The 19,857-nt window shown below is 47.3% G+C and overlaps 1 protein-coding gene across 1 annotated transcript in view; it reads right to left on the bottom strand.

Moving 5' to 3' along the window:
• Positions 1–4,887: 4,887 nt before the first annotated feature.
• Positions 4,888–19,857, bottom strand: part of LOC139054594 (beta-glucuronidase-like) — a 43,230-nt gene continuing 28,260 nt past the window's right edge. Inside the window, exons 7-9 of the mRNA XM_070531828.1 lie at positions 15,290–15,462; positions 10,311–10,539; positions 4,888–5,977 (exon numbers count right to left, since the gene is read on the bottom strand). Of these exons, the coding sequence (XP_070387929.1) occupies positions 5,507–5,977; positions 10,311–10,539; positions 15,290–15,462 (873 nt within the window). The 3' untranslated portion in view covers positions 4,888–5,506. The remainder of the gene's footprint in view (positions 5,978–10,310; positions 10,540–15,289; positions 15,463–19,857) is intronic.

Here is a 19,857-nt window from a genome sequence, read left to right as displayed (position 1 = left end):
TTTTGCAGAACCCTTGTAAACAACATAACGAATTCACGTAAGATGTAAAATGACATATCGAATTTGTCCGCTTTCAGTTATCTAATGGATGCCGTTCACAGAACCGCGATATCTGTTTTTGATACAGAGCTATCAATATTTAAAAATTGTGCTTCTATTTTTTTCAAACGGTCAAATATTTGAAAATCGTTTTAAGAAAATTCAAGCCCTAAATAGATATTCCGCTTCCAACAGTCACTAGAATTCAACTTTCTCTTTCAAATGCAATAAATTTCATTGAAATCCGTCCAGGGGTTGTCTCATAAAAACGTTTTTGCGTTTTACATGTATTTGAATAGGCCGCGTCGGAGTTGGGCCCGAGCTAAAGCTTCCTCATAAGACAAAAAAGAGACGAGCCCCCCCGCCCCCCCCCCCCCCCCGTCCCACTTCTTGAGTGGCTGCGTGCGCCACTGCGACGAGGTGCAGTCGACTAGGACAGCGGTCATTTCGCGAGAGGCGCAGCTAAAGCAAAATTCACCGGTTCCACGCCTTTTCTCTGTCAAGTTATCTGTCCACGCCACTTGGGACGAGAAAGAAGTTTGGTTCAACCTCGCGCCGTTTCGGTTGGGACAGAAGAAGAAGACATGCAGTCATGGATGGCTGCACGGCGTGGGCGCTGCTCTGCCGAAGGTACAGCGTCGTGCTGGTGCAGCTCTGTGAGTCGTGGGGCCTGCTGGGAATCCTTCGCGCTCCTGTACATCGTCTTTTCGCGTCTCTGGGCACGGACGGCTGCTGCGATATCGACGCGCCCGTTCAAAAGTTGCACCTTCACTTGCCAAGGTACAGTTTTGCCACGAAAGGCGCGGCCGCATCCAAGGCGAACCACGACCTAGTAGAAAGTTCTCCTGAACCAGGCGCGTTGGGGGCTGACCAGCCGGATTTTCGAGGTGACATGCGTGCCTGGATGAGTCGCAACAAGCGCGAGAAGCCACTTCGCACTCAAACCACTGCAGCCAGCGATGTGCGCCAAGGAGGTCCTGACGAAGACAGCGTAGGCTCGCGTTGCAGCGGCGTCGAGAAGGAAGCAACTTCAGCGGTCGACGAGCCGGTCGTCAGAATGTTCGCTAGCGACGAAGCACCGAGAAACCGCAGCCGACCATCCAGTCAGGGTAGCAGTGATTCGCTCGGCAGCTCTCAGGTGCCTTCAACACGGAACGAACCGGTGGCCGCGGGAGCTGCAAGGAGCGAACCTTTAAGCGAACCTAGTGACTCGGCATGTACGGAACACGAAGCATGCGCCGTGTGGCCGAGACCATTACTGGAAAGCACAGCGGAGTCGCCCGAGACGTCGGCGTCCGGCAGCGCTGACTTCCTCCCCTCCTTCGGTGTCCGCAACATACTGAACTTCAACAAGAAAGACAGCATGAAAAAACTGTTTCGCCCGAGAAGCAATGAAGACGTTTTGGAAAGTGAAATTGAAGCCATCGAGTTAGACGTTCTGAAATGGGAGACGTACGAACCGTCTCATGAAGAAGCGCAAACATATAAAGGCCGCATTGCGACGCCCGGTGGTTCCCCCCAAAGGCCGTTTAGCGACGTTGACCAAACGGTGAAGACCTGCACCGCGTGTGACGTCACCACATATGAACCACGGGCTGATAGCTTCGCAGTAGAGATGGAGCTGGTGCGGCTGACAAATGAAATTTCGCCGCACTCGCCTGCGGATGACGAGGGAGACGAACACTCGGACGAAGACGAGGGCGTCGGAGACCGCGGCCTTTGGTCGACGCTGTTTGATGGCCGAACGCGAAGGTCATCCCTCGAGGTAATGTCAGCAGACGAAATAGAGATAGATGAAAAGGTGGCTGCGTGGGACCCTTCGCAAGAGAACAGCTATGCTTTGCAATCTCCCGGTGAGCTGGAATTGTTCGACCTGGAAATCGCGGATCCCCGTGACAGGCAAGCATCGCAAAGGCCTGCCGAATTTCGAGCACGTATCGAGCATGCAGTGGATGATACGGTATCGCAACCGTTCAAGAAGGCTTTGCCTGCAGCGACTGCGGATCACGGGCTGTACGACGATCTGAAGTGGATGACTGAGGAATCAGACAAGAGCGAAGACGAACCTACTCGGCGGATATTAGCAGAACGTCTCTGTAAAAGAGGTCCTAAGCAGAGGTTTGGCAGAATGTCGCCAAAAAGAATATCGCAAGTCGCGGCTGCTGTGACAGCAGTATCTTCCGTTGATCTGAAACCGCAGTCGAAATCGTGCGAGCACCTTGAAACTCGCCACGTTAATTTTCTGCCGACTTTATGCGCGCCGAGCACCAGTAAAATGTGGTTTCCTTGCGAAAAGCCAGACGACAGCCACTCACCGCAGGAAACCACGGAAGAGTTTTCTATTGGCTCCTCTTCACCCCCTTATTGCCCGGACGAAGAAAAGCAGCTCGAGCTCGTTGAATGTCCAGACGAGGCCGGAGCACTAGAAGTTCGGAGCGTAGACACGCACAGCAAAGCCGAGTGTTCAGACGACACCCCCGCTTCCGAGGCGTTGGTGGCCGCTTCGAGAAGCGGCGTCAGCGTTATTCCTCGAGCTAGTGGTTTTGTTCCCGACGTTGAAGACGAGGTCTTGCTAGACCAGGCAGCTTTACGTGCGCCAAGCAAGAGACGAAAGAAGCGTCGCAAGCGCTGCAAAAGGAAGAGTCACCAAAAGAGGAGGCTGGCAAAGATAAAGAAGAAAGAACGGAAGGCGGCCGCCACACGGAAGGAGACGCACGTAGAGACCAAGGATGAGAGCCCCGGGACCACAGCTGAGACCAGTGTGGTCCGCCAGCTGGTCCCTCGCACGCACACCGAGCTACCTATAGAGTGGGGTCTGAGCTGTACCTTGAGCGGCGTTGGGACCGGTCTGCGTGCCAGTGAGTTTCAGGACGATGAGGTGAAGGTTCAGGACACCGGCGATGTCACTATCTGCATTCGGACCTCAACGCGAACGAAGGCTGCCATGGTGTGGCCTTTCGGACCTCCTGCCGACTGACGGTCTCGTCGGAACAGGCGTCGGACAACTGTTCGTAGCACCTGACTGTGCTCCACACAGACGCTTCTGCAGTTAGGCTGGACAATTCGCACCTGTTGCGTGACCTTATGTGCTGACAGTAAAATGCTGCGAAAATTTGTCGAGACTACGGCGCAGCCATATACTTTCGAGCTATTGTTCATTAGTACAGTTGTCGAAGGACAATTTAGTTGCGCTTGTACAAATGTCTAGGAATATGCGCTGGATTTTGTTATTAGCCTGCAAGGTATTTGCAAAAATTAACTGGTGACATTCTTCATCAAGCACACGTTTAACATGATTTCTCGGCGTATATGGGCTATTTTGAATTTTGGACGTTTGCGCGGTGGTATGACTTTCAGCCTAATCTGTACTAGACGAGAAAAGGTTACTTTATTAAAGCGTACCTTCACGCCACAAAAGTGGGCCTGCATTCCCGAAAATGTTCTTATAAAACTGTGCTTATAAGAGCACATTCAATCACTGCGTCGGACGCGGCAGACCAATGGCAAGCTGCACCTACGAATGAAAAAAAAAAAGTGACTTCGGCCCCATAGTTATCAAGTAAAAAATTTATAGGCGACCCTAATGCTTGACTTACGTGTCTCCTAGTGGCACTCGCACCTCGGCGTTTGTGTTCTTTAGGTTAACTTCAGGCGAACGCAATGCACTAACCGAACTCGGAGGCAACTGTTTTTCATTAATTATAGCTGGTTAAATATAACGCCACCTTCTTGTGTGTGACGTCATTAGTGATGTCATTACTTCCGGTTTCTACTTCCGGGTTTCTAGGAATCTTGCCAAAGGGGTGCTCAACGTGGCGGGTCTCTGAAGTCTACGATTCTGTGCTGTGCGCGGTAACCAGTGATTCTTAATTCTAATTTTTCCAGACAGTTCAGTAACACAACTTGTAAATAAACTTGTGATCTGTGCTCGGATATCAGATCTACAACGAAGCTCATACATTTTGCAGTGTACAATTTCTTTTCTGATTTATATTGAATTTCGTCCCCGGTCGTCCCAGTGACTTGTAATTAATTCCATTCATTTCAGACACTTCAGTAATTCGGTTTGTAACTAAACTTATGGTCTGGTTAATGAAACCCATAATGAAACCCACAAATTTTGAACTGCACTATTGTTTTTCTATTTTTTTCTGATTTATTTTGAATTTCATCTCCGGTCTTCTTAGGAGGTGAACCGAAAGTGCTGCGCAAGAAACAAGGGTGTCACTTGATGCTCGTGCTACTAAAAAATCGTCAAGATAGAACGCTTTTGTGATATACCTTGTGGGAATCGGTCCTCCTGTCCATTCCCGCGCTTTTTCGCATAGGGAAATACACGCTACATAACACACGGCTCCTAATACGCACGGAACGTCACACGAACTCTCGTAACAGGAGCCGCCACCAGTGGTATCCAGGTGTCTGTCCGTCGCCACGCTTACGTAGACAGACAGACAGTGAAAGCGGACCAGAAGTCGTAGATAGGTGACGTAGATGAGAAAGTAACGCGGCTGTTTTGTTTGGGGAATGTGATTGTGGCCAGGAAAAGACGCTACTTCAACAGCACTTGTAGGGAGCTCAGGCATGCTATAAGCGCCAGACTGGTAAACCACCCCCACCCCCGCTCCCTCTTGACCTGGGGAGGGGGCGAGATGGGGGAGGTCCGGCAGGTGTTGTACGTCTTATGCCAGGTATCCTGGTACACAAAAATTTGGGAGAGGGGGCATGTGCATAGTGTGCTCCCCCGCCCCTCCATTCCTGGCTACACCTATGTGTCGAACTCTTGACACTTTTTACTTCGTCAATGCGGCTCGTATGCTTCGTCAATGCGGCTCGTAAAAACGAGAGGATAGATAGATAGATAGATAGATAGATAGATAGATAGATAGATAGATAGATAGATAGATAGATAGATAGATAGATAGATAGATAGATAGATAGATAGATAGATAGATAGATAGATAGATAGATAGATAGATAGATAGATAGATAGATAGATAGATAGATAGATAGATAGATAGATAGATAGATAGATAGATAGATAGATAGATAGATAGATAGATTGTGCGAAAGGCAGGGAGTATAACCACGCTGAGCCCATTTGGCTGTGCAGTACTGATGAAAGGAAAAAAAAATAGCGGACATAATGAGAAAGAGAAGTTCACAGCCACATACGTACACACACTCTGAAGCGTTCATACTGTCGATAACCATCGTCATCGTTATATTTTTTTTATGTCCACTACAGGACGAAGGTGTTTCCCAGCGATCTCCAATTATCCCTACCTTGCGCTTGCTGATTGCAACTTGCGCCTGGAAATTTTCTAATTTCATCACCCCACCTAATCTTCTCCCCTCCTCGATTGCGCTTCCCTTCCCTTGGCCTTTGTACAGCCTAAAGAGTGTACACTTACAAATAACCTATGCCCGCGCATTGGTCGTTCCCACATAAACACATCCACCTAATTTACGGTCGTCCGTCCGGAATACAGTAGGCATCCGAATCTGGTAGCGCCCTCTTGGCCAGCTTGTAATAGCGGCAGCGGATCACTTTTGCCGCAGCTTTAGGCTGGCGTTCCCTCGTCAAGATGCCCTTGCGGTTCCCGTAAACTCGGTTGCCCTTCTGCGTGGTCATGAAGTCGGCGAAGTTCCACACGTGCTCGCCAAAAAAGAAGCCGCTCTCGCGCAGCTGGTCGAATGCCCGGTGGAAGCAGCCGAGGGCCTCCGTCTGGAAGTCCTCGGTGAAGACGAACGACGGGTCGGAGTGGAGGCCGACAACAGAGCCTGCTCCGTACTCGCTTATCATGATGGGCTTGCGGTATCGCTCCCACATGTGTCTGTACTCGTCCACGATCTGCGGCACAATGACCTCGGTCGAGCCGGTGTCACTGTACCAGGCCGGGTAATTGTTGTGCATGATGACGTCCATGTGGTCACCCTGCAGCGCGTGGGAAGATAATGGGTTTGTCCTTGAGTCTCGAACCAAAAATCTTGTCCTTGAACCGAAAAAGACTACCTTTTTTTTGGTGTTGCATGTGTATTGGTAATTTACTAAAACAGCTGTCATCTTTTTTTTTTGGTATTGTTACTAAACAATAAAGAAAAACATCGTGATCCCCTATCTGCTGCGCCCCGGCTGAAGTAAGACGTCGCATTTGTGGTTAGTTGGACACAAGCTGTGACATTTGTTTCTTAGCGTCGATAAAGTACACGAATGGTTACTTTACCCCGAAAACCCATCATCAGAAAAGCGAATTGACAACTTCAGTGCAAAATTTAAAGGTGCGTTTTGTTTCGTCCCAGTCGCCATGTTTTTTTCTAGTGAGCAGAAGGAAAAAAATGGACCCTTGCCTTGGGAGCTGCAAATGGCAACAAGAGGAAGGCAGCAAATATATATCAGTCATGGAAGTATGACGGTAGACCAAACGCATCGACTATGATCAGAAATTATGAAAACTTGAGACAAACCGGCAGCTTCCAGAAATGGCGGCGGGGGACTTCATCTTTTGAGTCCTACTAGCCTACGCATGTGTGTTCTAGCATTTATGGCCTCAAACCCTCATGCTAGCGTGCGGTACATAATTGGGCGCCCAGGTACCGATTTCCAAGTCATCAATTTGGAGGATTCTAAACGACTCGGCCTTTCACTTGTACCATCTTAACAAGCACCAATGATTGAAAAATAGGGACCTGCAGAATCGTCTAGATTTCTCTAATTGGGTCCTCGCAAAAGCTGATGAGTCACCGGACTTTTTCAGCAACGTCATGTGCACAGATGAAGCGAGTTTTTGCCGAAACGCTCAGGTAAATTTGAATATTGCACACTAATTTGAGCGCATCATGATTTGCGCATAATGCACACCGGTCATCTTTACAACTCCTATATCCTCCTCCCTAGTGCAGGGTAGCAAACCGGAAACTCGCCTCTGGTTAACCTCCCTGCCTTTCCTCTCTTTCTCTCTCTGTTGGAGTGACCCCAATCCACACTGGGTAAAACACAATCGGCACTAGTACCAGTGGTCGTTCAATGTGAGGTGCGGAATTTACGTCGGTGTTATAATCGGTCCCATCTTCTCCGATCGCACACTTAACTGGACAGCGTTACGAGGACGAAGTCCTTGAAGGAGTGGTAGGTGAGTTCTTTAGCGAAGTCCCGCTGACACGTCTTCCACTTTTACGTTATCGGCAAGATGGCGCGCCAGCACACAGCAGCAGCCGAGCCCGAAACTGGCTAGATGCGACTTGTCATGCGCGATTGATTGGAAGGCACGTGCCTTTAAATTGGCTGGCTAGGTCCCCTGATCTCTCTCCACTCAATTTCTTTCCTCGGGGTTATGCGAAAGAGCGCGTTTACATGATCAAGACGGACGTCATATGAGCTCAAGGCAAGGATAACGGATGGCTGCCGTAGGATTCCAGCGTCGGTCATCAGGAAAGCCACAGAAGAGGTGATAAAGCGGACTCAGTACTGCGTAGCTGCAGAAGGAGACCTATTAGAACACGTCCTCTAAGCAGCACAATACCCGACCAGGAAGGCTTCCGTTGCCACCACCATCAATAAGCAAGGTCAAGTCACAAACGCTCTCACAGTCAAGACCCACAAGTCCGAGATAGCAGAACAGGTGGCCATCGCACTCGCGCTCACAGACCCGACCACCACCCACGTCTACAGCGATTCACGCTCGGCTGTCAAAGCCTTTCAGAAAGGAGCAATTGCAAGCCAAGCTCTACAAATAATCAACAGATCCGCACCGCTGCAGCATCACACCATCTGCTGGTTCCCGGCACACCTCGGAGATATCGAGGACGCCCCTCGCAATCTCAATGAGATGGCTCACAGGAGCGCGCGAGACCTAACCCTCCGCGACGCCACCTTATCTGGTCGTGACCATCCCAGCGAGAATCGCGACCCTCCCTCCACATATAACGAGATAACAAAGCACTTTTATCTAGACCGCAGAATATACAGCACACCTCACAATAAGCTCACCAGGCCTCAAGCCCTCACGTTCAGAATGCTTCAAACAAACACGTACCCCACGCAGAACAGACTATCTCACTACATGACTGACCTATACAAAACATCATATTGCGAAAATTGCCATAGCACACTAGACGTACATCACTTGCTCTGGCCGTGTGGTCGGACCCACGCAAACAAGGATCAAGACTCCACCAGGCTACAAGAAGCATTACGCAGCACGGACCTGGCGGAGCAGCTATGGGCCGTCCAGCGAGCCCACGATGCGGCCAGGGAGTTACAACTCCCGGTCCCAACGTGGGAGTAGCCCGCTCTATGGGACCTTGCGTCCCGTAGCTCGCAGGACCACTCATTAAAGTTATTCAATCCAAAAATCTAAGCAGCAGCTGGTGTTCTACGGCGCTTACAAATTCATAGATAACAAGAGCACATTGAAATCTAATGTTGCTGTTTTTATGCACACGCTTCGATTGCCAATTCGGCTCGTGTATAAGTGGTACATTTACTTTATTGAACGCATCGTTTTGGCGTTTTCTCTACGCGTGGGTCGCTTCCCGGTCTGTTTTCATTAATTCTGGTTGCATTCTTTTTTTGCCTCGAACCTGCTTTTGCTGCAAGTATACAATCTCATGAAAAATAATACCGTCACTTTAATTTGGCATTGGTCCGAAGCAAGCTTCTGATGCGGAACATAGATGCTATAGTTATAGTTAATAGTTATAGTTAATGAATATAGTTATAGAATAACTCTTTCGATGCGGTGCGAACACTGCCGGTATTTTGAAACATTCTATGCCTATTACATTGGTTCTCGCGTTTCGTGCGGCATAGAGAGAGAGAGAGAGAGAGAGAGAGAGAGAGAGGCTGCAGTTTCTCCGGAAAGGCGAAGCAGTCATAGTGATAGCTGAGTATAAGACAACTACACAAAGGAAGATTACACCACCGAGAGACGCCAGATTATTGATTTTGCGAGAGGACTCAGTCTGTGAAATTGAACTGTCTCTTACTATGAGGTCTTGTGTATTCTAAATTCTCATATTAGGCCGTCACATTGAACAATTATTCGAGGTCACACGAAGTTTCTTCCAGTGCAACTGTTATTAAAGGTTATATATATATATATATATATATATATATATGAATGGGGTTCCAAAAGCTGGTCCCCGCTGCCCCCAGGCCTCCCGGAAAAAGAGAAAACTTGCCGCCTGTGCTTCTCGGTTGCATTTTTTAAAATATTGCCTGTCAATTAAGTTGGGGATGCAGCCCTTACACGGATATCTACAGTAAGAATTTTCCTTCGTGTAATTACATCGCTATCACTAATACTGATTCACCTTTCCGGCGAAACTGCAGCCTCTCTCTCTCTTTACTGGGAGTCCGAGTATAAGCGCTGCTGCGCATGACTGGTATCGAACGTGATTTTGAGTGAGCCCGGCTTGGCCTCATTGCGGTTACCGAGTAAATTATATATGACATCTGCATCCAAGTGGTGATGTCTCCATCCCTAATAAATGTTATAAGCTATCAGAAGTGCTTTTTTTTTCCTTGAGTCGTTAGCATTGCGGACTGGGAAGAGAAGCAATACTGAGAGACATATAATCGACGTGTATTTCTCATGCCGTTGGTAACAGACTGTGCCGAAAGGGTCCGTAAAATCGGCAAGTTTTTTTTTAGGGTAAAAAAAGCACGCAAAGCAATTTGAACCGAGGTTAACATGCAGCAACATATTCATTCTCTAGGCATAGGCTATCCAAATCATTAAAAATAATTGTTAATTGGCTACCTCCCCTTGAAAAAGATATATAATAAATCCCTTACAATGTATATAAATATACTATGTTTGTGCGTGGTGTTCACAGTGCAAATAAAAAGAATGTTGAAGTTAGAAAATATGGCTGAATGTGAATGTGAATGTAAATGAATGTGGATATGGCAGCTGGTGCCTTTAGTACGCCTGTCCTCTTATTACCGGTACTTGTGGAAATAAAGCGAAAGTATGAATTAAAAGCTGTACCCGTCCGCATCGACAATAAGTAAGTAAGTAAGCTTTTAACCACAATAAAATTCTAAGTGAGAAGGTAGAGGCCACTCGAAAAAATCTCAAATCATGTGGGTAACAGAACTATGGTAATAACACTTTAGGGGGCTTGGAGGGGTAGGCTTCGGCATCGCGCACCCCCCCCCCCCCCCCGGAGATGCCGAAGTCTTCCCCCCCCCTGTCTCGGGTCTCGGAGCCCCGCGTAGTCAGCGCCTATGGTGCCGACTGACGTCGTGCAAACCGTGTCCTCACCGCTAGGTCCTCGTCGTAGTTCTTGTTGAGGGCCGCAGTAATGGGTCGGGTGGCATCCAGCTTGCGGACGTAGTCTGCGAGACGGGCGAAGTAGCCACCTGCAGGATGCACGTTGGAGCGCGGCTCGTTGGCCACCGACCAGAGGATGACCGAAGGTCGGTTCTTGTCGCGCTGCACCAGCTCCCTCATGCGCTCTTTGTGCTGCTCCAGCATGGCGTCATCGAACGAGCTGTGCCAGAATGAATTAACGATTGATTGATTAATGAACTGACGGACCGACCGACCGACGACCGACCGAACGACCGACTTAATACGCATAATTGAATAATTAGACAAATTTACCTAATTAACTTTTCGACTAGTTACATTAGCGCACATGTTGCAAGACATGAATTAGAACCAGTATTTTCAAAAGCTCACCCATTCGTAACGAATTTCGAAACTAGCGCGCCATTTCTGAGATAAGCGTACCCAAGCTTGCTGTAAAAGATGCACTGTTGTTTTACTTACTTTTTTTTAGCAATACGCCTCTTTATGCATTTTTACTGTTATTGGAACAAACGTTACAGAAACACTAATCCATTTCGTCGCAATCTTTCGGAATGCATATCTCGAAACTGGTGTCATCCTCAGAATTCCTTCTAAGTGGATATGACTTTAAATGTCACCAGCTACAATTCTTGAAGTGCAACATGTGGCGTCAACTTAATTAGCCTAAATAGCACACATTTCTTAATTAGTCAGATATTCGCTTTCATCTCTTGTGCAAATAATCTGTGCCTCTGAGAGTAATCCAGCTCAAGAAATAGAATTGTGCTACATGTCACCGGTGGCATTAAACAAATAGTCGCAGTTTCGCCCGAAAGGCGAAGTATCGATTGCAATAGCAAATTAGTAAACAACTATACGAAGTAACGATAGTAGTTTTTTCGGTCATACAAGCTTGTAAACATAGGCATACTAACTAAATTAACAAGCATGGTGTCACGCGCGCACAAGCAAACATGAACACTTCTCACTCGATGACCGCGAAAACTCGCTGTCAAAACAATGGAGCGAGGAAGCGCGGCAGCAGCAGCGAGCGAATTGACCTTCGCGCAACGTCTCGCATCAACGCGAACTAAGCTGCGGAAACAGTGCACGGCGAACTGTGTCCCTGTCGAGGATGGCTTTCAAGATACAGCGGCCCGGGCGGACGCGCGCGGCAGCCCGGGTCGCCCGGAGTAACGCGCCCCCCTTCCCTTCCTACCGCCCCCAGAGCCTCGCACAACGCAAGACGACGCGTTTCCTTCCCGCTTTCCTACCTTGCGTGCGTGAGTTTGAGCTGCGATGGCCCGCTCATCCCCACACGCTTTCACTCGCACATAGAGCATACGGCGCGCGGCCGTAGTTATAGAGTATTTATACAGTATATATATATATATATATATATATATATATATATATATATATATATATAAAAGCAGTTACTCTTAATGAGCAACAAAGCTAAGATGCATATTGTATTATACATCCCAAAAGATCACATTTAAAATATAAGCACCTGTCACACTGATCTCGAGGCCGTGCGGATGTTGCGGGGAGAGATGGAGTCGGGAGACACAGGCGAGCACAGCAAACAGACTGTACTAACAATAACCCCAAAATAAAACACACTCAAAATGTAATTCAAAACTCAACCGACAAATATAAAACTCCACACTCAATTGCCTATCCTAAATAATGTCCTTGTCTTCGCCTACGTGCGTCCTTAGCGCGTTTCGCGCGAATATGTCCAGTGACCCTGGCCTGTGGCTGCACGCTAACAAAACAGAACGCTCTTACGAGGCCCAGTCGTGGTACGCATCTTCAAGTCCGATGTGCGTCGGCTCTTGTTCCCAGTCGGTGCTCCCGCCGACTCCGCAAGTTTTGCTTCCTTGGTGTCGGCCGGTCAGCTTCTCCGTCTCGGATGCCGGCGTCCCGAACTATGGTGAAGTGTCACAAAGACCTGCCTGGCTAGGCCTAACACCGGGCCCCGCCGCTACCTCTCCGTGTGCCGACGAGAAGCCCCGGGGTCTATCGTCCGTGATGGTCTGCCGAAGAAGGGGGATCCAATTCCTGGAGTGCTCGGTAGCACCGTGGGAGGCTGCGGCAGGTCCAGGGAGCCTCGCTCGACCGTCGCCGAGGTCAACGGCTACACCCTGGGTCGCCAGCACCACGGGCCTGTCCGAACCTCCATGGGTCCCGTCGCCAGTACAAAGCTGGTGCTCCAACCTTCCTGGCCCAGAGCCCTGTCGATAATGCCTCCTTGGCGCTGTTAAGAACGGCCCAGCTGAGGTGCAAGTTTTGCCAGCCAGTTGCGACAGCGGCGTCAACTTTCCTGGAACGCCACCGCAAACCTCTAGCCACGGGGTCACTAAGTCGACTGTGTGTGAAGAACAATACGCGCGTCCTTGACTCTCCGTCGCTGAAGCCAAGATGAGTGCGACGAAGCAGCCTTTGTGCCTGAACCCGCCACCGCCAACCTGATCTGCTGTGAACGAGGGAGTCCCCGAGGGAACGTAGTTCGAGGCTCCCTCCCACGCGCCGTTCAAGAGGCAAGACAATGGGCACCTGGCGGCGCGCTGCGGGGGTCAGCTCGGGGAATAAAGGCGCCTTTCCTGAAGTAAGCCCCGAGTTCTACGAAGTCCATCTGACGTCGGCTCCGGACCATGAATCTTTGTGGAAGTGTGTGTGTGTGTAAGCCGTCCCCCAGAGAGGCGGCTTGTTTACGATGACTGGACGAACGTTTCTCTCACCTTGGGATCGAGGGGGGATCGAGTGTTTATAAACCGTTTGTGCGGCTGCTCGGTACTTTTCTCTCGCAGTCATGCTAGACTGATGAACTGCAACGTCCTTATGTAGATACCGTAAATAAACCCATATTCCTCGTTCTCGATGAGAAGCAGTCCTTACCTTCATCAACGTCCTCAGCGTGGATAAGTTGGACGACGGCATGGGCCAGCTACCTTCTAATTCATTCCCAACTCCAATATTGACAACTGATTACGAGCGATGGGATTGAGCCCTCAATCCTTACAGCGCCGCTTCTCCTCCGATCACACCTCGGGTCACGCGCCTCGAGGGCTCGTGCCGTTCGGACCGGTCGGCGCGCATCGTCCTCTTCTTTTTTTTTGTCTCCCCTGCCTCTTACATATGACAGCACCACAGACATGTCTAGGATGTACAATATTATGATACGTTAGCTTATGAAAATACTGAGTGCGAATGGATATTACATACAATAAAGAATGTGAAATATAAATTGCGTTTCTCTTTATGTGTATTCAGTCAAGTTTACAAAAATACGCTCTAATTTGTTTTCGAATCAAGGTACTTACGATAACATTTTTTCCCCTAAATGTATCTAAGAATGAACGTTGCGTGTGTTTTAGTCACTGCATGAGATAATTTGTGCGCCTGCATGGTACTAACCACCTGCCATTGCTGCTGGTACGCGCCTCACTAATTTCTCATTCAAGTGGTGACGCATGCTTTAAAAAGGTTCTACAGTTTTCGGGGGCAAATAAAAAAGGTTACAGTAGCCGGTATTCATAAAGTTTAGTTACTCGTATTATGTCATATTTACCAAAAAGTTGCGCAGTAGAATGGAAATAAGGTACATTCGGTACATGTCGAAGTGCTCGTTTTTGAAGTTTATGTGCATGAAGATTACGCTTCGTGGCGGTAGCCCACACAAGCGCACAATAATTCAGATGCGATTAAAACAAGGCATAATATATCTGCAACTTTACTTTCTCTGGAAAAAATGACGGCAATGGGATAATACACTGGCGGCAGATGACAAAGATTTCATAACTAATTCAATGTAATATGTCCAGTTCCTATCTTCCGAAAACGCAACGCCCCATACTTTGTATTTCGTCGAGGTTTAAATGTACGCACCATCCAAGATAATTCTTGATTTAAATAAGACAGCCTGCATCTTTCCTTGAATAATATGGCCTTTGATTTGGAACTATTAATTGTCAGAGCGTTATTACGAGACCAATTCGACAAATTGCAAACGATACTGCGAAATCTTTGTAACAGACGGTGAAGATTATTGCCAGAGACATACAGGCTCGTACCGTCAGCGTATAGTACAATGGATGCGTCACTTGCTGTTTCAGCAATATTGTTTGCATATATATTAAACAAAATCGGGCCCGAAACGCTACCCTGTGGCACCCCTGATTTAATTTCCCTATAGGAAGAGCAGCATTTCTTTATAGCAACGCACTGGTTCCGCCCAAACGAGTATGATTGAAACAACTGACTTGCCCCGCCACGGATAGCATATCCTTCTAGTTTACTTATTAAAATTTGATGACTTAAACGGTCAAGTGCCTTGCTATAATCAATAAAAATACCCAACGTTAGTTCTCCCGCATCAATGTCATTCTTTATTAGCTCTTTTCGACGTAAAAAAGTTGTTTCGGTTGACCTGCCCGGGCGGAATCCGTGTTGACAATCAGAAAGAATGTCATTCTTCGCAAAGAAATCGTTGATACGTGCAGAAATGAGCTTTTCTAAACCCTTATAAAATGCTGATAAAGTGGAAATAGGCCTATAGTTCCCTGGGACATTTCGGTTACCACCTTTGATGGAGTGTATTTGGATGTATTGATTGTAATACATGGATGTATTAGCCGTATTAGCTCTATATCATTAGAGTAGGCACCACTGCCGTCAAGGGGAGCGCGGGCTTCTGGAAAATGTTCCGTGCCGGCTTCGTGTGAACGCTTGCTTATACTCAAAACACGGCCGCTCGATCACGACGCGCTTGCATGTTCGGATCGAGCAGTCGTGCTCAAAGTTTCCTCATCTGTTCAGGAGTCACATAGTTTGATAAAAGCGGTCATCATGGGCCAAAATTGAATAGAGGATGAAAGGGTGTAGAGATCGATTACCGCAAGGTTGTCAAGAGCCCAGAAAGAAGGCACGTAAAGCTCACGTACGAAAGGCCCACAGCAGGCGCCTCGTCGATGACGGCGATGCCCTGGGCGTCCGCCTGGTCCATAATCTCCTCGGCGTACGGGTAGTGAGACGTGCGGAACGAGTTGGCGCCCAGCCAGTGGATCAAGTTGAAGTCTTTCACCACCAGCGCCATGTCGAGACCCTTGCCACGGATCTGCAGTGAACGCCGCAACTAACGGTACGTCACCTGCCCGCGGAGTCCATGCCAATTTGCTCATCAATGTCATGTTTTCAAATAGCGTTGACGCAAATGACGCATTCGGCAGGAGCGAAATATCGATAAAACGGGTACTATTCCTTCTAGCAAACTGTTTCGATACTAAGAACGCATGCTTAACGTCTTAGTACGCGGGTTATTCAGCCGCGTATTTAGAGAATGTGTGTGTCTGTTCTTATGGTGTTATACGAAGGCTTGCTTCTAAGGGCAATGCGAAGGCAATGGTGCTGGCCCGTGAATTAAAGGCCAACTGCAACGAAATTTCACTTTGGCTTAACTTGGCAGTAAATGAATGGTATACAGTACTGAAGCAATCTTGGCAAATATGTATTGCGTAACTGCGTAATGTTCTTCTTAGCAGAATTTAAATGGCACCTAAGCAGACGACATGTGCAGCTGGTGGTTAGTGGTTATGTCGCCTCCGAGATTTTTCAGCGCGCCACGGGTTGCAGCGGCCGGCGCCAAATCTCGGAGGACATGCCGAGGAGCGGCGAATACATAGTCTAATAATAATAATAATAATAATATTTGGGGTTTTACGTGCCAAAACCACTTTCTGATTATGAGGCACGCCGTAGTGGAGGACTCCGGAAATTTTGACCACCTGGGGTTCTTTAACGTGCACCTAAATCTAAGTACACGGGTGTTTTCGCATTTCGCCCCCATCGAAATGCGGCCGCCGTGGCCGGGATTCGATCCCGCGACCTCGTGCTCAGCAGCCCAACACCATAGCCACTGAGCAACCACGGCGGGTCAATACATAGTCTACCTGGGCGACTTCACACGGTTTTGGCGTACGTGGGACCCGGGTACCTATCTCGCCTCTTGGTCAAAAAGAAATCGTCAACCAAGTGTCGACGCTAGAAGATGAGATCGACGTACGCTTTGGTTCAGATGATTCTGTGATTAAATGTTAAATATATATCTCCATTCTATCCTTGTCTGCTTGTTTTTCCCGTTAATTATTCACTCATTTCCTTTATAATTCATACTGTGTTTCACGCGCAATGAAGTCTACCTTGTCTTCTTTAGCGTCGCAACTTGGATGACCCTTTCTTGACCAAGAGGCTAGTTGGGCCAATCTCGGAGATAGTGGCCTATGCTGCAATATGGCTAATTTGCAACTATACAGCAAAATTAGGCCAGTACAGTTAATTTTGCCTAATCTGCGACTAATTATCACTTCTGGTGGGCACCGGCGAAGGCTCCTTCCCGACAATTACCTCGCCCAAGCCCTGCTTATCAGGGTGTCGAACCAAAAAGTTTTTGGGTTCGGTTCGTGTTTAGGCCCGGGCTTCTGCATACTTTCCGATTCGGTTTAGGTTCAGCTCCGGAGGAAAACATAACGGTTCGCACCGGTCTAAACGGTTCATACTGGTTCGAAACGGTTCCAAATTAAGGAAAATGAAATGTTTCAGGAAAAAACGTTTTTCAGCCTCAACCGCGAATTTATTTGATTGAGAGGTAATTTAGTTCTACGCTAACGTGACACGGACCGATGTATCACCGGTGTTTCAATATTGCAAAAGAAATTGCATATGCTGTGACCCCAGATGCGCAGGCGTACTGTGATTTGTATTCGAAGGCCACAGTGCTCAAGGCTAGAGCTGCACGAAAAGTGGGACGTAGACGTAGGGTGCCTCAATGGATGTGACCATGGCGCTCGCGTTTAGGCGCCCTAGTTGGAGGAGTGTTCCGATATTTCTTAACATCATTAGAGCTACGCAGTTCAAGAATCCTACCGGAGATAGCTTCCCCGTACATGTAGTTTCCGTAGTAGTATACCGTTTTGTCGTGGAGAAGTGAGGGTGTGCGGAAAATCGGCTTTTCGACTGCACCAAATATAAGCAAACAAATTTATCGCTACCATGTGAAGGCCAGAACAGCAGGGCATATATCTGGATTAACAACAATCATAAAGACATGCTTTACTGGGGTTTTGTCTGTTACTGTGCTCTTAGGCTTAATCAACGACTCTTCCAATGATTCGCTCAGTCTCATGAACACGGAAGGAATGGGACACATATGTATATACGATGGCTGGAGGAGTGGAACATCTGCCCCACACCTCCCTAATTGCGACACGTGCCTTGGTCATTTTTTTAACCGCAGATTTACTCTGTATAATTAATTGGCTACTTATTCTGGCATATATTAAAGCTTTTCTTTTCTAAATATTTTTTAGAACTTAATTACTACATGTAAGTAGGTATTCTACGGGATAAGCGAACTGCCCCAGGAATAGCGGCAGAACAGAGCATGACAATTAAGGGAACATAGACGTTGAAGAGGCTGCCAGCACATCGAACGACAAGTCCTTTTTCTTGACGTCAAAACAAACCGAGCTGGAGTGGGACCTAACTCTCCCTGACAGTGAGCCACAGTAACCGACTTTAAAGAGTTCTCGCGGCAGGTTAAAAACATTACTTTTCGTAAGGCTGTGCTTGTACAGTCTTAGCAGGAAAATATCCATAAACATTTTTAAGGGCAAGAACAAGAGCACTGACGTAGTAGTTCTGCGGAAACCCGCAAGGTGGAGAGAAGTAATGAATAAAGGGAAAAACAGACATCCCTTTATTCATTACTTCTCTCCACCTTGCGGGTTTCCGCAGAACTACTACGTCAAACTCTTGCCTCTGCTTCGTGTTGTCGACAAATTCGACTTCGCCCTGCTATCTGCTAGCCGCCTGGTTAGCTCAGATGGTATGAGCGGCTGCCACGGAAAGGCGGTGATCCCGGGTTCGAGTCCCGGACCAGGACGAATTTTTCTTCAACTATGAAGCTTTTCTTCCGAGGAGCCCGTATGGGTTTCCTTTGTAGCAATTGCTACGAACGGGTGGATGCCTGTTTTTCCCTTTATTCAACAAGAGCGCTGATAGCATAAATATAGTTAGGAAGGTCATGAAAGAACGGTAGGCACACTGTTTTTTTCTTGTCCATCCGGACGCATAGTCCAGTTTCAAGCAATGACATTGTTACAAAACTGCCAGAGCAACAAATGGCAGGGGGAACCAAACAACTGAGGTCCTTGTTTGTGTCCAATATTGACTTGCTCACGTGATGCCCCACTCCTACCAACAAAAATTGTGCAGTAGGACACATTTTATTGTTCGTCACTGTCGTTTCTGCAAACCACCCAGAACTTCCTAGAATAAAGAATTTTGTTGTTGTTGTAGCCGAATGTCTGGTTTAATTTGAGATCAGTTCAATGTGTATTTATGTTGTAAATAGACTAAGCAAGACATTCAAACCTAGATACTGTCCTGTTCGTCTCGCCTCTCCCTTAAGGGCAACTTTGGGTGCGCAAAAATTAACAAATTGAGCATCACAACCAGGCACGTACCCAGGATTTTTTTTCGGGGGGGGCCCACCATTTCCATAATAATAATAATAATAATAATAATAATAATAATAATAATAATAATAATAATAATAATAATAATAATAATAATAATAATAATAATAATAATAATAATAATAATAATAATAATAATAATAATAATAATAATAATAATAATAATAATAATAATAATAATAATAATAATAATCCTGTTTTATGTCCACGGCAGGACGAAGGCCTCTCCCTGCGATCTCCATTTACCCCTGTCCTGCGCCAACCGATTCCAACTAGCGCCTGCGAATTTCCTAATTTCATCGCTCCACTTAGTATTTTGTCATCCTCGATTGCGTTTTCCTTCTCTTGGTAGCGATTCTGTAGCCCTAATTGTCCAACGGTTATCTAACCGGCGCATTACATCACCTGCCCAGCTACATTTTTTCCTCTTGATGTCAATTAGAATATCGTCTATACGCGTTCGCTCTCTGATCCAAACCGCTCTCTTTCTCTCTCTTAACGTTATGCCTAGCAATCCTCGTTCGATCGCCCTTTGCGCGGTCCTTAACTTATTCTCAAGTATCCACCCCATATGTCAGCACTGGCAAAATGCACTGATTGCACACCTTAGTTTTCAATAATAATGGTAAGCTTCCAGTCAGGAGCTGGCAATGTCTGCTGTATGCGATCCAACCTATTTTTATTCTTCTGTGAATTTCCTTCTCATGATCAGGGTTCCCTGTGATTAATTGACCTAGGTAAACGTACTCCTTCACAGTCTCTAGTGGCCGACTGGCGATCCTGATCTCTTGTTCCTTTGCCCGGCTATTTATCATTATCTTCATATTCTGCATATTCAACCCCACTCTTACACTCTCTCTGTTAAGGTCTCCAATAATTCGTTATAACTCGTCTGCATTGTTGTAGAATGGAACAATGTCATCGGCAAACCGAAGGCTGCTGAGATATCTGTCGTCGATCTTCACTCCTAAGCCTTG

The sequence above is a fragment of the Dermacentor albipictus genome, chromosome 1 (genome assembly GCF_038994185.2).
Source record: "Dermacentor albipictus isolate Rhodes 1998 colony chromosome 1, USDA_Dalb.pri_finalv2, whole genome shotgun sequence".
NCBI lineage: Eukaryota > Metazoa > Arthropoda > Arachnida > Ixodida > Ixodidae > Dermacentor > Dermacentor albipictus.
Note: the sequence above shows the minus strand (reverse complement) of the source record. Positions and strands in the feature narration are given on the sequence as shown.